At 38.1% G+C, this 20206-nt stretch overlaps 1 protein-coding gene across 1 annotated transcript in view; it reads left to right on the top strand.

The window, feature by feature from the left end:
• The window catches only part of inpp5d (inositol polyphosphate-5-phosphatase D), a 137168-nt gene that overhangs the window by 5601 nt on the left and 111361 nt on the right, over positions 1–20206 (top strand). The window contains exon 2 of the mRNA XM_039762696.1: positions 4123–4186. Coding sequence (XP_039618630.1) covers positions 4123–4186 — 64 coding nt within the window. The remainder of the gene's footprint in view (positions 1–4122; positions 4187–20206) is intronic.

Genomic DNA, 20206 nt, shown 5'->3' with positions numbered 1-20206 from the left:
CTAGCTCTGTCTCCTGTTTTATTCTCAGGTCTTGTAGACCTTCTCTTTCACTCTTGCTGATACCCACCTCTCACAAATCACTCCTGAAACTCTTCTCCATCCTCTCCACCCTGTCTGCACTCTCATCTTCACCTCTCTTCTACACTCCCCGTTACTGTGTACTGTTAATCCCAAGAATTTAAACTCATCCATCTTTGCCAGCTCTACACCCTGCATCCTCACCACTCCTCTGACCTCCCTCTCATTTACACATATGTATTCTGTCTTGTTCCTCCTTACCTTCATTCCTGTCCTCTCTAGAGTATATTTCTACCTCTCCAGGGTCTCCTCAACCTGCTCCCTGCTCACTACTGGTCATAGTGTTATCCACAAAATATCATAGTCCACAGGGATTCCTGTCTAATCTTGTCTGTCAACCTGTCCATCACCATTGCAAATAAGAAAGGGCTTAGAGCTGATCCCTGATGTAATTTCTCCTAAACCTTGAATGCATCTGTCAGTCCTACAGTAGACCTTACCACTCTCACACTTCCCTCATACATATCCTGTACAACTCTTACACATTTCACTGCCCCTCCTGACTTCCTCATGCAATAAATACCACAACTCCTCTCTAGGCACCCTGTCATATGCTTTCTCTAGGTCCACAAAGACGCAATACAACTCCTTGTGGCCTTCTCTATACTTCTCCATCAACACCCTTAGAGCAAACATTGCATCAGTGGTGGTCTTTTTTGGCAAAAAAAACACATTGCTGCTCACTAATCATCACCTCCCTCCTTAAACTAGCTTCCACTACTCTTTCCCATAACTTCATGCTGCAGCTCATCAATGTTATTCCTCTGTAGTTACTACAGCTCTGCACATCCCCTTTATTCTTAACAATCGGTGCCAGCACGCTTCTTCTCCACTCCTTAGGCATCTTCTCACTTTCCAAGACTGCATTAAATAATCTGGTTAAAAACTCCACTGCCGTCTCGTCTAAACACCTCCATGCTTCCACAGGTATGTCATCTGGACCAACGGCCTTTCTATTCTTCATCCTCTTCATAGCTATCCTTATTTCCTCCTTGCTAATCCATTGTACTTCCTGATTCACTATCTCCACATCATCCAACCTTCTCTGTCTTTCATTCCATCTGCTCAACACAATCTCCTTGCTTGTGAGTATGTTTCCATCTTTGTCCTTTATCACCCTAACCTGCTGCACATCTTTCCCAGCTTGGTCCCCCTGTCAAGCCAATCGGTACAGGTCCTTTTCTCCATCCTTGGTGCCTAGCCTCTCATACAGCTGATCATATGCCTTTTTTAGTCTTCAACACCTCTCTCTTTGCCTTATCTCCTTGTACTCCTGTCTACTTTTCACATCTCTCTGACTATCCCAATTCTTCTTCGCCAGCCTCTTCCTCTGTAAACTCTCCTGTACTTCCAAATTCCACCACCAGGTTTACTTTTCCTCCTTCCTCTACCCAGATGTCATGTCAAGCTCCCTTCTTGCTGTTACCGTTACTACTTCTGCTGTAGTTGCCCGGCTGTCTGGTAACTCTTCTCCGTCACCTAGTGCCTGTCTTATGTTCTCCTTCAACTCAAACTTCTAGTCTTCCTTTTTCAACTTCCACCATTTGATCCCTTCCTCTGCCCTCACTCTTCTCTTCTTCATGATTTCCAATCCTACAGACCACCATCCTATGCTGCCTACCTACGCTTTCCTCTGCTACCACTTTGCAATCTCCAGTCTCCTTCAGACTGACCTTCCTGCATAGGATATAATCTACCTGTGTGTATCTTCCTCATCTCTTGTAAATCACCCTATGTTCCTCCCTCTTCTTAAAATATATATTCAGCACAGCCATGTCCATCCTTTTTGCAAAATCCACAAGCATCTGACCTTCTGCATTCCTCTCTTTCGCACCATACCTAACCATCACCTCCTCATCTCCTCTGTTCCCTTCACCAACATGTCCATTGAAATTTGCTCCAATCACCACTCTCTCTCTTGGGTACACACTCCACCACTTCATCCAACTCACTCCAGAAATCTTCTTTCTCATCCATCGTACACCCTACTTGTGGGGCATATGCACTAACATCATCACACCTCCAATTTCCAGCTTTGTAATCATCACTCTGGCTGACACTCTTTTCACCTTCAAAACACTCATGACATACTGTTCCTTCAGAATAACTCCTACCCCATTTCCCCTCCCATTCACACCATGATAGAACAATTTGAACCCATTTCTGATTCACCTGGCCTTACTCTCCTTCCATTTAGTCTCTGTCAGGCATAATATATCATCCTTCCTTCTCTCCATTACATCAGCTAACTCTCTCCCCTTACTAGTCAAACTGACAGAATTCAAAGTTCCTACCCACATTTCCACTCTCTTTACCTTCCTCCTCTCCTCCTACCTCTGGACATACCTTCCCCCTCCCCTCTTTGTCTCCTTTTTCAGCCAATAGTAGCCCAATTTCCACCTGCACCCTGTTGGCTTACAGTACTGGTGACGGCCGTTGTTAACCTTGGTCTCAACCAATCCGAAATCAACCAAATCTGTATTATTGTCAGCATATTGATCTCGCAAAATTTTACACTGGATGCCCTTCTTAATGTACCCTTCCCCATTTATCTGGGCTTGGGACTGGCGCAAAGTAACACTAGTTTGTATATCCCCTGTGGCTGGGTTAATGAGCTTTACGAAGTAAACCAACCTTTTGTGTAGCATCTTTCATTTCGAACATGATTGCTATTCTCTTAGAAAAGTTATCAGTCTTTCTACAATGGATTTTAATCTGAGCACTTTCATAAAATAATATTAACTTTCATATGCTAATAATTTAATACACTGTACTTGCTGTCATTCTAAGCAAAATTACAATGTGATTTGCCAAGCCTCCAGTCTTTATTTTATGTAACAACTTTGCCAATAACTTGAGCTTTATTTTAGATAGTGCCTTTAATTATGGATACTATCACAATACACTTTGTAAAGCAGCCAAACAGTATGTTACATAGTATTATAACAGTTGTCTTTATAAGGTAAATATTTCATATATTATATAGTGCCTTTTCATTCTTACTAATATCACACTTCATTTTTAAGGCACCTTTCATTCTAAGTATCCCCTCAGTAAACTTTTCAAAGAAACCAGCCATTAACCCATCATAATAATATGATCACTTTGAAAGGCAAATCAATTACAGCTTCACCAGTACATTTTTTATGTTCTAGTACTGTATGCATCTGAATTTCTCATTAAGATTAATCTAATCTAATCTAATCTAATTTGATTAATTTATTTAATGCATCTTGAGGTCATAGGGATTTAGAGCCTGTCCCAGCAACACCAGGCACAAAGAAGGAAGCAGTCCTGAACTTCAGTCCACCATAGTAAACAAACGAGCAAACACCCATACCCATTCAAGTATAGTTCACATACAGCTTTTTCAAAAAATGAATTTTTTTTTTCATCTATACAACACTTGGTCTAAAAAAACACAGTAAAGGATCAAGACATACATAAAAATATACTCTAAGGCCACTGCATTTATTAAAATTAATTATACACCAGTATCCAATAGCTGGATGGATTTCTGTTGTTCTTCTTCATCTTATTATTACTGTTCTTAAAATGCTTCACTTCTCTTCTACAGCCTTTGGGATGGCTACTGAACAGATCTAATTTGTACAAATTACTAATAATGCAGTAAGTGTTCAGGGACTTTTTGAGGAAGCCCAGGGAGTGAAAGCATATAAAGAACTATGCAAATCTCAGCAGTCACCACTCCCTGTTATTTGTGAAAGAAGCATTGGGCTCCAATTCCCACAGATCTTGAGACCGTGTCCTTAAACTTGAGTGAGATGAACTTTGAATCACTTTATATAACAATTTCAATTTTGTTTCAGTTTCAGTTTTAGCAGCTTCTCCCAATGAGGTGCCTGAGAGATTCAAGTGCAAGTTAGCAACTTATAAACACAACACACCAGACAAACCCACCTCTTCTGTAATTTGATTTAAAACATTTCAATTCAATAATAATTTATTATCAGTATTGTAGCAGATACTCTTAACTATCCCAAACTACCAAGAAGCATTTTAAAATTTCTTTCCTTGTTGCAGCTACCAGAACTGTGTCTACACTTACCGCATCCTTCCCAATGAAGAGAAGAGGATCTCAGTCCAGGTAGGGACTGCTTCAGTTCACACTTAAAGAGTATGAGCATATGCTTGGTCACATGATTAATTATAGATGAACTAAATGAGTCTGCCATTAGGATGCTGGAGTAGCGGCTGATGATGCTGAGGCTTTGGTGTCATATGTGGATAATAGATTCTAAATCATTTATATCATCCAGTAACAGCCATTTCCAACATTAGTAATGTCTTAGATATATTTTAAAATCAGTTTAATGGTACTTTAATGAAAATGTTTCTATTTTAGTTAAAAACACATAAATATCTGGTTGATTCCAAACTTTTGAATGCAGCTATATATCTGTATCATATAATCACATGATTAAATTAGGGGTTTGTATAATTTAACTGTAGAGTTTATAAGAGTTTCTTTTGTATGATATTACCTTGCATTTTCTATTTGGGTTTCTATTTTAAGACTGCTGTGCATGTACGTAGGGATCCCTCTTTTACATTATTTTCTGTATATATTTGCGGATAAGCTCTCCCGCAGATAAGTTGGGACTTGATTTTATCGTATAATTTCTGGTATTTTATAATTTTGGTCATATAAGTCAAAGTCATGCTATTGGTCCAAGAGATTATGATATGCTAATGCCCACCTGAGAGAGTAACCACGGAGCACACTACCTTTTTTTTCTATGTGGGTACGGCAATGCGCTGTATCAGCGCATGCTCCTAACCTTTCTCTCTCTCTCTCTCTCTCTCTCTTTATTGTGCCTACATGACCACACAGAAATACCCAGACTATTCAAAAGCAACGTTTGCACTGATTTATGTTTTTTTTATCTCCCACCCTCATACATCTTTATCATAAGAGCATCCCTTATTTATGATGGAGCATTCAATCAGAAGAAACTATGAAGCTGGATTTAAATTAAACGTCGTTGAAGTAGCAAAAGAAATTGGTAACTGCACTGCTGCAACAAAATTTGATGCATCTGAGAAACTTTTGAAAGTTTGGAGGAGGCAGGAAGATGTTTAAAAAAAATTTAAGCGTTGCATTTTTGAACGGGTGTATAAGTTGGGGTCTGATTTTATGATCGATTTTTCTGGTTTCAATACCTGACTAATATGTGAGTATATACAGTAAACCTGACCGTTGCATTTTCCTGTTATGGATAATGAGGTTGCCTTGGCAGGTTAAGGACATGACCAAGATGGGATGGGACTCTAATGCATGTGGTCCTAGGGTGGCATCAAGGCCAGATTAAGACCCCAAAAGGCCCCTGGGTAAAATAACTCGTTAACAGAAAGTTGATTATACTTTCAACAATATAGCAAGTGGACATCGGGTCATTTTTAATGCAGCGCAGCATTTACCACTCTTGATTTCAGAAACAGACTTTATCACTCATCTTCCCCTGTTCCTTAATCATTTTGGCCCATGAACACTTCATTGTTTCATCAAGTCGTAGGGGACAATTCATCTCACGCATACTTTATCATTTCATCAAGGCTGGGTCTCTTCTTGATTATTTTGGCTAATGGATTCTCCATCGTTTCATCAAGTGAGAGGGTGGCTTTTAGTAAAAAGGCTCCTTACTGTCAAGGGCCCCTGCGGCTCACCTAAAATGCCCTGATGGAAGGTCTGCCTCTGGGGTCTCTAATACTGCTCCCTGACAGCCTAACCTGGTCACTGCATCTGCATAGAAATTTCCTGCATCTCCAAATTACATGTGTGGAGGGGTTTTGGTGCATTAATTTTGTGCTGAACTGGTGTCCAGGTCAGGGTTAGCTCCTTTTCATCCAATACAATGGTGATAAACCTCTGGATTAAATGGTTCAATAATGAATGGATTTTGTATAACAAACACATGCATTTTTTAAATGCAGTGTGATTTTTCCATTTCCTCAAGAAAAGAAGGCTCAAAATGCTTTAGGAATCAAATCATCTTGCTTATATTAATTTTATCTTTGGTGTACTGTATTATCAGATTGTAACATGCGTAGGGGCCTACTTTACATTTATGAAACATTGCATTAAATTTTCTGGTTAGTATAGTTCATAATTACATTACGGGACCTTAATGTATACGATGATATAGCATTGACTGTCGAAATTCCTCTTGTGTGTAATTGTGCTCCTCTGCATTCAGGGCAAGTGGGAAACTTCCCACCCACCTTCTAGCAGATGGTGCTGTTGAACAAAAAACAAAGAAGTAGTAAACTTGTCACAATTATATATTGTTCAAATGATTATATCAAACTCATCTTAGGCATGAGAATCAGTTTGCTTTTTAAATTTCTATTAGATACTAAAAGCAATTTGTTATCTAGAGAGATATTTCTTTTTGTAGTTTGTGAAATTTTCCTTCTGATTGGTGTCACTTGCCTATTTCTGGGTGATTTAGGTAGTGCCTTTTACCATATACATTATTGGCTTATCTTTTCTTAGGAGTGTGCATGTGCAGTCTGATCTTTTGAGTTGGGGTGCTTGGAAGCTAGACCGCTTTCTAAGTGAACATGTACATTTCACTATTTATTGAGTATCATTATTATGATCATCATTATCATGAATCATACTGGTTGCCTATGTATGATTTAGTACTTTGTGCATTGCACACAAAATTGGAAATTTATGAATATTCATTTGAAGGTCTACTTTCAGTGTTGAGTATTTGATGCTGGTGATGAGATATCTGTTAAAATTTTCCTTCAGCAGTTAATAATTTTTCATTTGATGTGATTTTGTTATGGCACTATCCAACTGCTATTGTATCATCAGTGTTACTGGTAGACTAATACATTATAAAAGGCACCATCTCTTACTCGTGCCCTCACATGAGGTTTGCTGAAGTGCATCTCCTTCCCTGGCTGCCCTTCAATGTTACTGTAACAGCTCCGAACTTCCAGTTCTCCCATGCAGTTCCAAGAATCTTTTTTCTGCTTCATCTCCTGCCTGCACATTCATGCTACCAGCTCCCACTCACACCACTCACTTGGAGTTAGAAGAAACAGCATCTGCAATCTCGTTCTGTAACTCTGTCAGGCAATCTAAGCCAGAATCCTTCCTAAGGGTCACTGGCAACCCAGGTCAATTGATTTAAGGAGGGGAGTGTAACTTTTGCTATTATGTGCTCGATCATCTCTCTCTGTTTCTCTCACAATGACACACACTCACTCACACATACACCCCTCCACACAGCTTCTCGCCTTTTCTGACAGCGACTCTCTTCCAGGTCCACATGGCCCCATAGAATATTCATGACAAAGATCCAACTCACTAGAATGTATTGCCTGTAAGAGTCCTTGTTTTGTGTAACAATATTGTATAAGAAGTTACAGTAGCAATTATAGTATTAATATTGTCAAATGTACAAAGTAGAGTAATCTTCTCACTTGTCCAAACAACATGTAATACATCATGTCATGATAATCAAGGATGCATAAAAAATATAACTTTATTTTATTGAAGGAAAGAGTCAATGAATCAGAATTATCATCTCATTGAGGTGATAATGACTTCCTGTCCTTTAAACCTTTAGGTCCCTGTGATGCCTTTCCATCAAGAGACCCATGTTCAATCCCACATACTACATTTTGATTTTATGTCATCATCCCAAGCCATTGACTTTGAAATTATTGTGTAGAACCTGGGATCCTTTACACCAGAAATAAAAATCATGAATATTCTATACAAAGATGCTTTCAAATGCTGACAGTAACTATGCACTAAACACAATGGATTTAAGGGTAATAACATTTTATAATCTAAAATTTGTAATTACTTTTTACCGTTCTCCTTTCCCACTCTCTTACGTAGACAACAGGAGGGTGTTGGGTCTTTATTGTATGTAGTAATGTTGCATTACACATCCCATCACAGGCCACTAATTCTGCTCCTTCTGTTAGGCCCAGATTATTAGATGGTACCACCTTCATAAATGGTCTTTTTTAAGAACATGGTGACCTTTAATGCCAAATGTGAAACATCTCACAAGAGCTGTGGTCTTTCATCTGTGACAAGAGTGTGCAGGAGAGTCTGAGGTCAGCTGCAAATGGTGTTGTCCTGTTTTTAAAAGCCTATCTTTCTTTGCACACTTAAGAGACTGATTTATTGTGAAATATGTGTTTCTGTGTGTGAAACAAGAAAGTATTTATTATCTAATAGATAAGGAAGGTGCTGCATACAGTAGATAGAGAAAATTAAGCCCTTTGTTGTTAATAGTGCTATCCCAGAAGTTCTAGTGACATATAGTGTACCTCGGTGAATCTAAAGCATAAGTCTGGCAACCTATATCTGCAGTTCTGCTATTTCTTATAATAAATGTACTTTCTTTGTGACATTAAAGTTGGGAACTTTTTGAAAAGGCCTTATAAATATGGGTGGTACTTTTTCTGGTACGGTATTTGGGTAAAGATCATAGATGAATTTTTGTCTCCATTTATCCTTGCTTAAAGTGACCAAACAGCCTCTGCTACTTGGCTCTTGCACTCTTTCTGTTATGGCCTGTTTTGATGCCCAGGCCATGGTCACTGCATCTTGCTTTCGTTTTCTCCCATTTCTGATACTATAAAGTGTTGCTTATACAGGAAGCAGCTTGTTACTGTTTAAGTGTGTCAGCATGGCTGCTGATTTTGCCTTTGTGGGTTTTTTTCTTCTCTTTTTAACACCCACTCTCTCACTAGTACAGATATGCTGCCTTCTCTGCGATTATTGTTAGTAATGGCGGACACACATTAGATATTTCAACAGATGGCTAAAGTGAAGTCTTTTTAAAGCCTCATTAATACCTAGGCATCCTACTTTTTTATCACATACACAAAAGTAAAGTTGCATGTACCCTTATCCTAACATGTAAAGTTGTGCACCCCTAGATGCATGTACATATATGACTGTATAGCACCATGTGCATGCAAATGCATGCATTTTCAGGCACATGTGCACATATGTACATAATTATGCACATGTGTGTCATGTATTTACCCTAATAAGCATATTCAAGCACGGAAAGCAGGATAATTATATGCAAAGAAGAACATGTACATTTCCATATATAAATCAAAGAGGTGACTAACCAATAACAGCTACTCTAAAGATTTAATCACCAAGAACTTTAATCAACAAGAACCATTTTTAAAGGATTTTGTTTTCTTTAAACATCTTTAAAATATTGTTATGGAGTATTTCTGAAAGCTTATTTTCAGAGGGTTCAGAAAATGTGGGTATAGAAATAGGAGCAAGGAGCTTGTTTTTGGTTTCTAGTCAATAAGATGAAATTATGTATTTTAATGCATTTTTGTTTATCATGGCATTAGCGAGTGCTATATTGTTGTAAGCTGAATGGACATGCAAGTGGAAATTCCACCATACATCTGACAATACTACTACTACTACTACTACTACTACTACTACATAGTTAGACTTAGGTCCTTCTGTACCACTTGGCAGACTGGGCAACAACTGCATCCCATCAAATTTAATATGATGCTATGTCTTCTGCATCTACTTTTTTGAATTTTATAGATTGGAGATCTTCTTGGAGTGTCATGTGCTATGTCTTTGTTGGCTAGCTTGCTTTCCACTTGCCTGCTACAAATATTAATAATACTCGAAAATGCATGGATACCATCACGCAAATATATACTGTAGAAAGTAAGGTGAAATGACACCTTTTATTAGCTAACTAAATAGATTACAAATGCAAGCTTTCAAGGCAGCTAAGGCCCCTTCATCAGGCAAGGTGTAACAAAGAAACTGAAAAATACTCTAGCTTAAATTGGGACAGCAAAGTGATTTTTTTCTTTCATGTTAACAACCTTTTTGTTCAAATGTTAGCAAAATGTTAATTAACCCTGAAAGAAGAGAATAATGAACTAATAAAATGAAGAGATAAGATAACCATCACTAGAGAAAGTCCTGTAAGGCTTTTTTGAAGTGCATTGTCTGTAAGATAGGCCACTGATGTAGTCCGCTGGTCAGTCAGTCTGTTAGTCCACATATCTGGTCATAAAACTCTTGTCTCTATTCAGACCATTTTGTAGAGTGTTGAATTTAAGCCTTTAGTTTGTATTCCCATTCTCTCCGCTTCTGTTGGGTCTTGAATTTACCCATAAGCACAGTTAACCCTCAGATCCTTTATTCTGTGGCCATTACTGTTAAACTGTGATGTCACCAGAAGATCAATGCCATTCTGATTAATATTAAATCTATGTGAGTTCATTCGCTGGCGCAGTGTCTGACCAGTTTCTCCTACATACAATCCAGTGTTGGGACACCTTATGCACATGATTAGGTAGACCACATTAGCAGATTTGCATGCAAATGAACCCTTTATTTTATGCTCCTGCTGGCAATGTAGTATAACTACCTGATCTGTCGTGTAGATATGTGTACAGGTGCCACACCTGTTCTGTAGGCAGGGAGAAGGTCTTTTTCACTTGCAGTCCAGATTATAAGAATGTCATCTATGTAGTGAAAGTAAAGCATTGGTTTTATTGCACATGTTGACAAGAGGTCCTGTTCTAATCTTGCCATGAATAAGTTTGCGTAATGGGGTGAGAAACGACATCCCATTGCAGTTCCCATTAGTTGTAAGTAAATGTCCTGACCAAAAGAAAACACATAGTGAGTTAGTATGAATTTTATCAATTGTATCACTGGCTCTGTTTGTAAGCCATGTTCTTGCAGGTACGTCTGACAGGCCATAGTCCCATCATCATGGGGGATATTTTTGTATAATGCCTCCACATCCATTGTAACAAGGAAGGCTCCCTCATAAATGGTGTCTAGGGCAGCAAGTTTTTTAAGGAAGTGGGTGGTGTCCTGTACATAGCTGGGTGTGTTTCTGGCAAGGGGTTTGAGAATGCTTTCAACCCATCCTCAAATATGTTCCGTCAGTGTGCCAGTTCCTGAGATTATTGGCCTTCCTGGGTTCCCATCTGTATGGATTTTGGGGAGCATGTAGAAGTATCCCAGTTTTGAATATCCCACTTTTCTCTAGTTGGTTTTCTCTAGTTGGTAAGATGGTTATCTTATCTCTACATTTTATTAGTTCATTGTTCTCTTCTTTCAGGGTTAATTCATCTCAGTTGTATTCGTTTTGCTAACATTTGAACAAAAAGGCTGTTAAGATGAAAAAAAAAATCACATTTCTGTCCCAATATAAGTTATAAGAGTATTTTTCAGTTTTTTTGTTACACCTTGCCTGATGAAGGGGCCTTAGCTGCCTCGAAAGCTTGCATTTGTAATCTATTTAGTTAGCCAATTAAAGGCGTCATATAACCCTACTATCTCTTGCATCAATCTATGGCTACCACGGTACAACACTCTACTGCTACAAATATATACTGGCATGTTTTCTTCTTCATGGATGATGACACAAAATTGTCTCTTATTTGATTGTGATTTTTCTTTCACTTGGCAATGTTGAAATAAGTTTCCAAGATGTATTTCTAACTTCTGTGTGTACACATATCAAGCTTTGTAGCAAATGGAGTTTAAAGTACTTGGTACCAAGAATTCATCATGAATAGATCCTGTAACAAGGTGCTATATATGCTCCTTGCCTGACACAGATTGGACATGGAGGCTCACGTATAAAATAAAGTTTAATTTTCTTCAGCTGGAGGGCACGTCTTCCCCGTGTCACCCAGCCACAACACAGTCCCAAGTGTAACACCAAAACACCACACTCCTCTCTTTATTTCACCACCACTCCTCCTGGGCAACCTTGTCCTTCTCCACCCAACTCTGGTCACTGAGTGGTGGTTACTGGCGTCTTTTATTGGGCACCCGGCGAATATGCTGCCCAGACGGGCTCAGGAGTCCCAGCTGCAGCACCCCCGGCGCCGCCTGCGGGACCCAACAGGGCTGCAGCCAACTCCAGTTCCCATGGAGCCCTGCGGGAAACCGAGGCACCACTGCAACCCAGGGGGGTGGCCATCCAGCGTCCAGGGGGAGGTATTGCACCTTCCAGGGCTGCTCCCCCTGAATATACGTTGAAGGGGCGTCCCAGCCAGATGCTAACAAAGCTGCTTTTGAATTTAATTTCAAGACTGAAAGGACTGAAAAGCTGCCCCTCTTGTATCCCTAGCACATTTTAAAAAGCTGACAAAGTTTGTGGCTGCATTATTAGCCATTCATGCCTTCTCCCACACAATCATACTGACCCATATAGACAAGTACAGAAACACACCCCTTGCAGTACTCTAGATGTAATGTCTATTATCTTAAACTATTTTGGGATTTTGCATAATGTTTTCTATCATGAAGATTAAGGTCTTTGATTGAGCTACAATAGATAGACGGATACACAAATCACCTGTTCTAACTTCTCATCAGTACTGCTGTCCTTGATCCCTCCCAAAAGTATTATATCCTCCAGATAATCCCTGAAATGCATGAAGTGTACCTGTAATGCTCACTTTCCTTCATGTGGGGAGATGTGCATATATTCTAAAGAACAAAATGGATATTGTGACCAAAATAGTAGTGCAAAGCTGTGGTCTAATTTACATGAAAACTGTAATACATGAGTAAGAAATTCTTTCAAAACCAAGGTAAAAGTGCTCTTTATTTGTCCATAATGGAGCTAAAACTTTGGAATCTTTATGTTGCATGAAACCTCTACATCATCTGATAATATCTGCTTTGTGGCATGGAGTTGTACAAATGCTAGGGTAGGTGACTTGAGGCACATCAAGCAAAGCGTTCTGCAGTAGTTTCTTCAGAGACTGTAGGGGCATGACTGGCCAGACAAAGCAGCTGATGTATATAGACATTCCTGGAAGATGGCAGCTGGGCGTGATCAGGCATTGTCTTGTCAGAAAATTTCATCAGGCAAGCAAGCCATAGTTTTCCATGCAATAAGTGAAGACAAAATAGCCTTGACAAGCAGACAAGAAAATCAGCTGCTATAAACAATGGCATCTCATGACGATTATGTCCAAGGATCAAAGAAAATCTGTCAGTCCAAAAAAGGACAGAGGCTGTTTTGTCCAAAAAATCAGAAACATCCAGACAGAAGACTAGGAGCTTGGGAAAAGCAGAAGTCAAAGTAACAAAGCAAAGTCTAAAGCTGATAAAGCAAGCACCAAACCAGCTAAATTAAGAAATTAGAGGCAAGAGGTTCACAGCCAAATTCAAAAAATCCAAAAATTCAAAGTAACAAAGTAAGCACAAACAAAACAAGTTGTGTTTTTTTTCTCAATACTAGCATAACAAGATTATTGTGCCCCCATATTTTATACCCAAGAAATTATGACATCAGATACAATGAGAAGTCAGCCAATGTGTCCACCAGTGGTGTTGGAATAGCACACGAAATTGAAGCTCTGAGGCGCAAAGAACAAAATGACACCCGATAAAAATTTAAAAAGGCATTTACATAAAATTAAAAAATAGGAATAACCACAATCCATATTTTCTTAAGAAAACCATTTAGAAAACATGACAATTAACTTAATGTGAACTTAAGAGGCAGTGTGGAATTGTGAACCTCCTGTTCCAAGGAACAAAACAGTGTTTCTTAATCATGATACAGTTTATTTAGAAAAGATTTAAAAACCAATCCAAATCCAAAGAGGAAGGACCTATAAGCAGAGTCCAAAAGGCAAAAATTTGAAAAGAGAACTAGAATTTAACAAAATTCAAAAGTGAAAATCTTATACTGAAAATCCAAGAATGACAGCTGAGCAACACGAGCAACAGCTAATGCCTGAGCACTGGACTGTGGCCTCTGAGACCTTTCCATAGGCTTTGTGGTTCACAAACCTGCAACATCAGAGCATATAAGAGACTAGGTAAATCACAACAAAACAAAATAATTAATAAAGAAGAAATACTAATAAAATTACAATACAAAAAGAAAACAATTCAATAGCATGAAACACAAAAGAATTAACAAATAATGGTAGAACAGACAGGAAAAACAGTACAAGGACCAAAGCCAGAAATGGAGTGCTACTTGAATTTAACAGGTGAGCAGTCAATGACACTCATCATAATGGACAATATGATCTAAATAATCTAAAGTGTTAACATAGTCTGTTACCTAGCCCTTCTAAACTATCATGCAAATATTCCAAAAGTACAGGTTTCAACAACAGTCAATATGCACTCTGACACAATGACCTGACCTCCTTTCCTCACCAAAAAGCAACAATTTCACTGTAGTTAAACGTATATTTATTTTGTATGATTGATAGCAGGGTGCGTTTTTGTCATGACAATTCTAGCAGGGCCATACCAGAATTTTCATATATGTTTACAGACTTCTTTAATGTTTACAGGAACTTACCTAAATAATATTAACTGTCCATCTTTTTCTAGTGATTAGCAAGATGTGCACTTTTCATGTCACAAAAAAAAAAATCAATCAAACACTGGGATGCTTGTACTTGGTTGGACTCAATTGGAATCAAATCATTATGATACCCTTTGACATCATCATCCTCTGACAAATACAGCCATATAGATTTAAATACTAAGTGAAGTGAGAGCCTCTCACTGCTTAGGAAATCTTTGGGCTATGAATTTCCTAAATTGAAAATGTTTCATCTCAAATTTAGTATCAAACAGCTTTGAGGTAAAATAGAGCAAGCAATGGTAAGAAGTACATGGTAAGAAAACACAGACTAAAAACATTTCACTAATCGAACTGCTCACTCCATATCAGGTAGCAGTACTAACTGCTGTGTGGTCAAAATGCATACATACAGTACATCTCAGTTTCTTCCACAACAAGAATCTGCAGTTTTTTGAAACGTAAGCATGAAACTGCTGGCTTTCTTTTTTCACAAAGTGAATGGTGCACACATAGCCATTCTTGGTGGCTTTTTCAAGTTTAGTGTAATTCTCCTGAGAGATGGGTGAAAATGAAATTGTAGCATAATGTCTTGTGAATAATGCTTTCCTGATATTAATCTCCTTTCTTTGTTTTTCATATTATTTTTGTTATCTTTAACGGAGAACATGATAATAGCCTTTTTGTATTACTGGAAAAAGTTCAAATCAGAATTGAAACTGAGTGATTAAGAAAAGAAATAATAACAATGTTCAGTATGGAGGATGAAGTTCAAGGTCCATCACTGAACTGGAAAGCTCAGGGTAACATGTACACACACTCAAGGATATTGAGGACACTGCAGGGCCAATTGGTGCTGCTTCTCAGCTGGAAGCAGGCCTTCTGCACCCTGCACAAATACAATTTTACATACTACAAGAAGGAATGTCTTTCAAGATAATAAATTACATTAAGCATATGATAGAAAATGGGAAGAAAATGCTTAAGAAAACAAACCTGAGGATTGTTATAAAAATTTTAATAATAGGTTAAACTACTGAGGGAAGCTTATTGCTTATTTTGCACAACATCAGGTGTCGATGCGCTCCACTGACCTTTAATGCACAAATTCCATGTTATGATAGTAATGTTCTTGAGGGTTTACTGGTGTTTTGTAGATGGAGTAAAAGCATCCTGAAATTGATATGATCTGATGGTCTCAAATAATTTTGGTGACAACTATGTTATATGGACCTGTAGTGGCTGATTTAAGTTAAACCAAATCAAGTGTATGCACAGTCTTTCTGATCATTTTCTGCAAATTGTACCATATAAGCACTACAATATTTTTTGTCATTTGGTGCTTATACAGCTGATCACCAAAATTTGCACACAGGGCACTGACAGACAAGAAAGGTCAGTTGTGGTGACAAATGACCACAGAAAAGATGGCATGTAAGATCACTGACAAGTATGTGGTAACATTCCAACAAGGACAGAGCAGCCTGGGATGACTCCTAATTCAAAATGTATCCTATTTAAGTTGTGGGAGCTTTGTTAAACCTGGTGCCATACAGCTGCAAGCCGATATGGCTCACTATATAACCCATAATTCATTGCCATGACCATTTTCCATATACATAATATGTAGACAATTTATATTAATCGCTTGATTTTAGAGTGGCCACAAATGGGTAGGTCTATAAGTCAAGTGATTGATTTTCAAAGTTAAGAACAGCTTAAATTGCATGAATTGTGAATAAATCAAAAACTAAATCAGTCAAAAACTAAATTTTCATGACAAGGAAAGCGCTCAAAAAAGTGTTTTTGGGACTATATATTGCTACGTAAACATGTTTTATATAGTGCCTGCCATAATGTCAATGGTAAATGGAATGGGCAGCATAGGCTTAGTAACCATATAGCATCCCTAACCTCTAAAATGGTGACACTGTTAATAATGTTTCAGTAAAAAATGCATGCATTTTGCACATTTTTAGCATACGAATGGATTGGTCATCTATTACTCTTGTTTACTCTTGTTTATGAGAATCTCTCTTACGCACTTTCTCCACATTTTTTATATTTTGATTTTTTCAGGCCAGAGATTTCATGGTTTCTCTCCCCCTTTTTGGCTTTTTGGGGCATACTTATAATAGTAGCTGCTAATTAACACATAGATCTAAATACAATTATTAGAACAAACCTTAATTTCAAAGTTCCCTTGAAATGAATGGTTTGCTTGCTTGGCTACTATTATGCCCTAATAATACAGATAATACAGATCCCTACAGATTTTATTTTTTTTTATTTTTTCTCCAGCCGTCTGGAGTTTTTTTGTTTTTTCTGTCCCCCCTGGCCATTGAACCTTACTCTTATTCGATGTTAATGTTGATTTATTTTGTTTTATAATTGTGTCTTTCATTTTTCTATTCTTTAATATGTAGAGCTACTGTTTGTATGAAAATGTGCTATATAAATAAATGTTGTTGTTGTTGTTATGCAGTGGCCTGCTTACTTTCCTTATTAGTTTTCTTCCTACCTTATTAATTACATTACAGCACCTATGTCTACTATGCACACATTGTGTATTATTGAATTGACTTGAGTAAAATCTCATCCTGATTTTGAATTTTTTTTCACATCTGGATATTCCGATTCAGAATCCTTCTCTCCCTAATATGGAAATTTGAAAACAATAGTTTATTGCCTCTAGTTTATTGGAAGCAATAGTTTATTGCCTCTTCAATTCCTAAGGGACACAGATTAATGTAATCTAAACAACCTCCTGATTTAAAATTCTGATTTCTCTCATGTTTAACATGTACTATGTGAATTTAGATAAAAACTTCCAACATATATGCTTGTCAAACTACTACTTCTGGGTTTTGTGAAAAAGTCTATGTTGGTGCACACTGTATGTGAAAAGAATGGAATAAAGTTGTTGCAAACCCAGCCAAATTACTTTCATGAATTCACTTACAGTGCTGTGTTGTGTGCTACTAGTGATTTAACACAATACACAGGATGAAGTGAGTTCAGAATGATGATTTGAGCTCATCCCCCTGCCTTGACATAAGTGAAAAAAACAAAGCATGCGCTTCGAAGTAAAAAAGATTCATATTCGATATTTCATCTATTTTTAAAACCTTGTAATCCAGTTCCGAGTTATGGTGATTGCAGCCTATCTAGGCATCAGGAGAAAGGCAGAAAGCATTTCTGGACAGAGAAAAACAATCGTAGGATCATCAATCAGACTAACCAGTATCTCCTTCAGTTAATGTTCTTGGCATTCCTGGAGTGAAATAGGAAAATCTGGAGTACTCAGAAATGCTCACACAGACACCAACAGATTATGGAGCTGTTACAAATTGTAGTAAACAGCAGGGCAAATCAATGCATGAATAGCTGGAGCAAAGTGCAAGAGCTTGAACCTACCTATGTAACTTAAGGTACAGCTGACAACTAGCCTATTTAGCCGGTGCATGTCAAATAGCCTTGTTAATTTTTTCCATAATCTAAAATTAGTCTATTAACCAGCGAGCAGGTTTGAACAATCAGTGGAGCTTACAATCCACTTACACTCCATTAAGTGTTACAATACTTTGCCGTTATCTGATTTGTGGTGAGCTGCAACAGACATTATTGAGTTACTACTCTTTTCAAGTTAACATTCTTGTACAGGGCAGTGAATGTTCTTTATCAAGGAAGTGAAACAACAACACAAAGGAAGCCAAACTCATTAAAATATCTTTTCACTGCCAAGCTCTCTTTAAGACTTGCAGCTCTCCAAGTCATTGTGTGATTCACCCAAGTAAAAAGTTGTAATTTCGTAGCCTGGTTTAAGATTTCATCTTCCACCTTGCTGTGATCAGAACATCATAACATGGAACTTCACTGTGCGGACATGTGAATAATTTCAGGGAGAGTCCCAAAAGTGTTGGGGATGTCAAAAGGGTTAACCCTTTTTAATGTTCAAACAATACAACTCAGTTGAAGAAGAGAGCGCAGGCAGGTTGGAATGGGTAGTGTCAGGAGTGATTCATTATAGATGGGTACCAGCAAGAGTGAAAGGGAAGGTCTACAAGATGGTAGTGAGACCAGCTATGTTATACGGATTGGAGACAGTGGAACTGACCAGAAAACAGGAGACAGAGATGGAGGTGGCAGAGTTAAAGATACTATGATTTGCACTGGGTGTGACAAGGATGGATAGAATTAGAAATGAGTACAATAGAGGGTCAGCTCAGTTTGGACGGTTGGGAGACAAAGTCAGAGAGGTGAGATTGCATTGGTTTGAACATATCCAGAGGAGAGATGTTAAAGATAGAACTGCCAGGTAAGAGGAAAAGAGGAAGGCCTAAGAGGAGGTTTATGGATGTGGTGAAATAAGACCTGTAGGTGATGGGTGTAACAGAACAAGATGCAGAGGACAGGAGAATATGGAAAAAGATGATCTGCTGTGGCGACCCCTAATGGGAGCAGCTGAAAAGAGAAGAAGAAGAAGACAACTCTAAATCAATTATTGAGGGCACAAAATAGAAATTATATAAAGTGGTCTTCATGGCTTTGTTGAAGGCTTTGGCACTTGAGAGCAGGTTAGTCATAGGAAACTGTCCTTTCACCAAGTTCGGATCCAAATGAGATGCTAATGTCAGAAGGGATTGAACTTTTATAGCCCTATGGCTGGAAAGGGTGGGGTTACTTTCAATCAAAGGGCATTTTCTCAATGCTGCAGAGGAGAGAAAAGATGAGTCTATTAGTGACATCACTCCCTCTTTCCCCAACAGGGTATTGCATACCTGAAATGAGTCAGTAAAATGTTCCTCTGACACTCATATGTGAAAGCTACTTGTCATGCTTACCACATCTACAGGATTGGTATATTCACACACAAATTTTCCAAGTGAAATCACAAAAAAAGCACTTTTAGGGAGTGATGTTCAATTTCAGCAAGATCAAGCCAAGTGTGAGGTATGCCCTAACCTTAAAGTACCTGTGGCAGCAACCCAACTGTCATTAACACACCGAGCTACAACAATGTATTTTAATACTCCTGTGAGGTATGGTGGTGCACTGTATGTATGTGTGGCTATGGAAACCTATAAAATATAAAAATATCTTCTTAAAAACTCCTATAGTCTCACTGCACCAGAGCCGGGGTTGAACTCTTAGTCCAGTCACACTTTTCAGTTGTTATGCCTAAAACAGAATTTAGGCCTGTGGGTAGGAATGAGGCACTATTGGGAAGATAAAAGAGTGACTGTGGTGGAAAAAAAGACAATAGTCTTAACCAAATAAATCCAAATTGCCACAACTAGAACATAAATCAGAAATGAAAGTCAGAAAAGATTTTACCAAAAATCTAAATATTTTGAAATTTTTTGTCCTCATTATACTAACAAACCACATTATTTGTTTTAAATATAGAGAAACCATAATACAATAAAATCACTCACTGCATTACTAGCCCCAACGTGGAAGCAATGCCATGCAAGTTAAGAGACAAAGAGGCTGTTGCTAAACAAAAAATATAAAATGGCAACATTTCATGAGCAGACATGAGTTGACATCACTAAATTTACATTAAAACCTTATCACATAACAAGGATAAAAGCAAAATACTGGGGTAAGATTCCCACAAAAACAGTTTCTGCGATGTACAAACCCATAATATCATGACACTGTTGAGTTTACACTATACCTTCATGTCTGCATCGGTCTTCTTTAGGAACTGAAGTTTTCTCAGAGACAGACAGGTTGACAAATCAAAGTTGGTT

The sequence above is a fragment of the Polypterus senegalus genome, chromosome 1 (genome assembly GCF_016835505.1).
Source record: "Polypterus senegalus isolate Bchr_013 chromosome 1, ASM1683550v1, whole genome shotgun sequence".
Classification (NCBI taxonomy): Eukaryota; Metazoa; Chordata; class Cladistia; order Polypteriformes; family Polypteridae; genus Polypterus; species Polypterus senegalus.
This window is presented reverse-complemented; position numbering and strand designations above follow the sequence as displayed.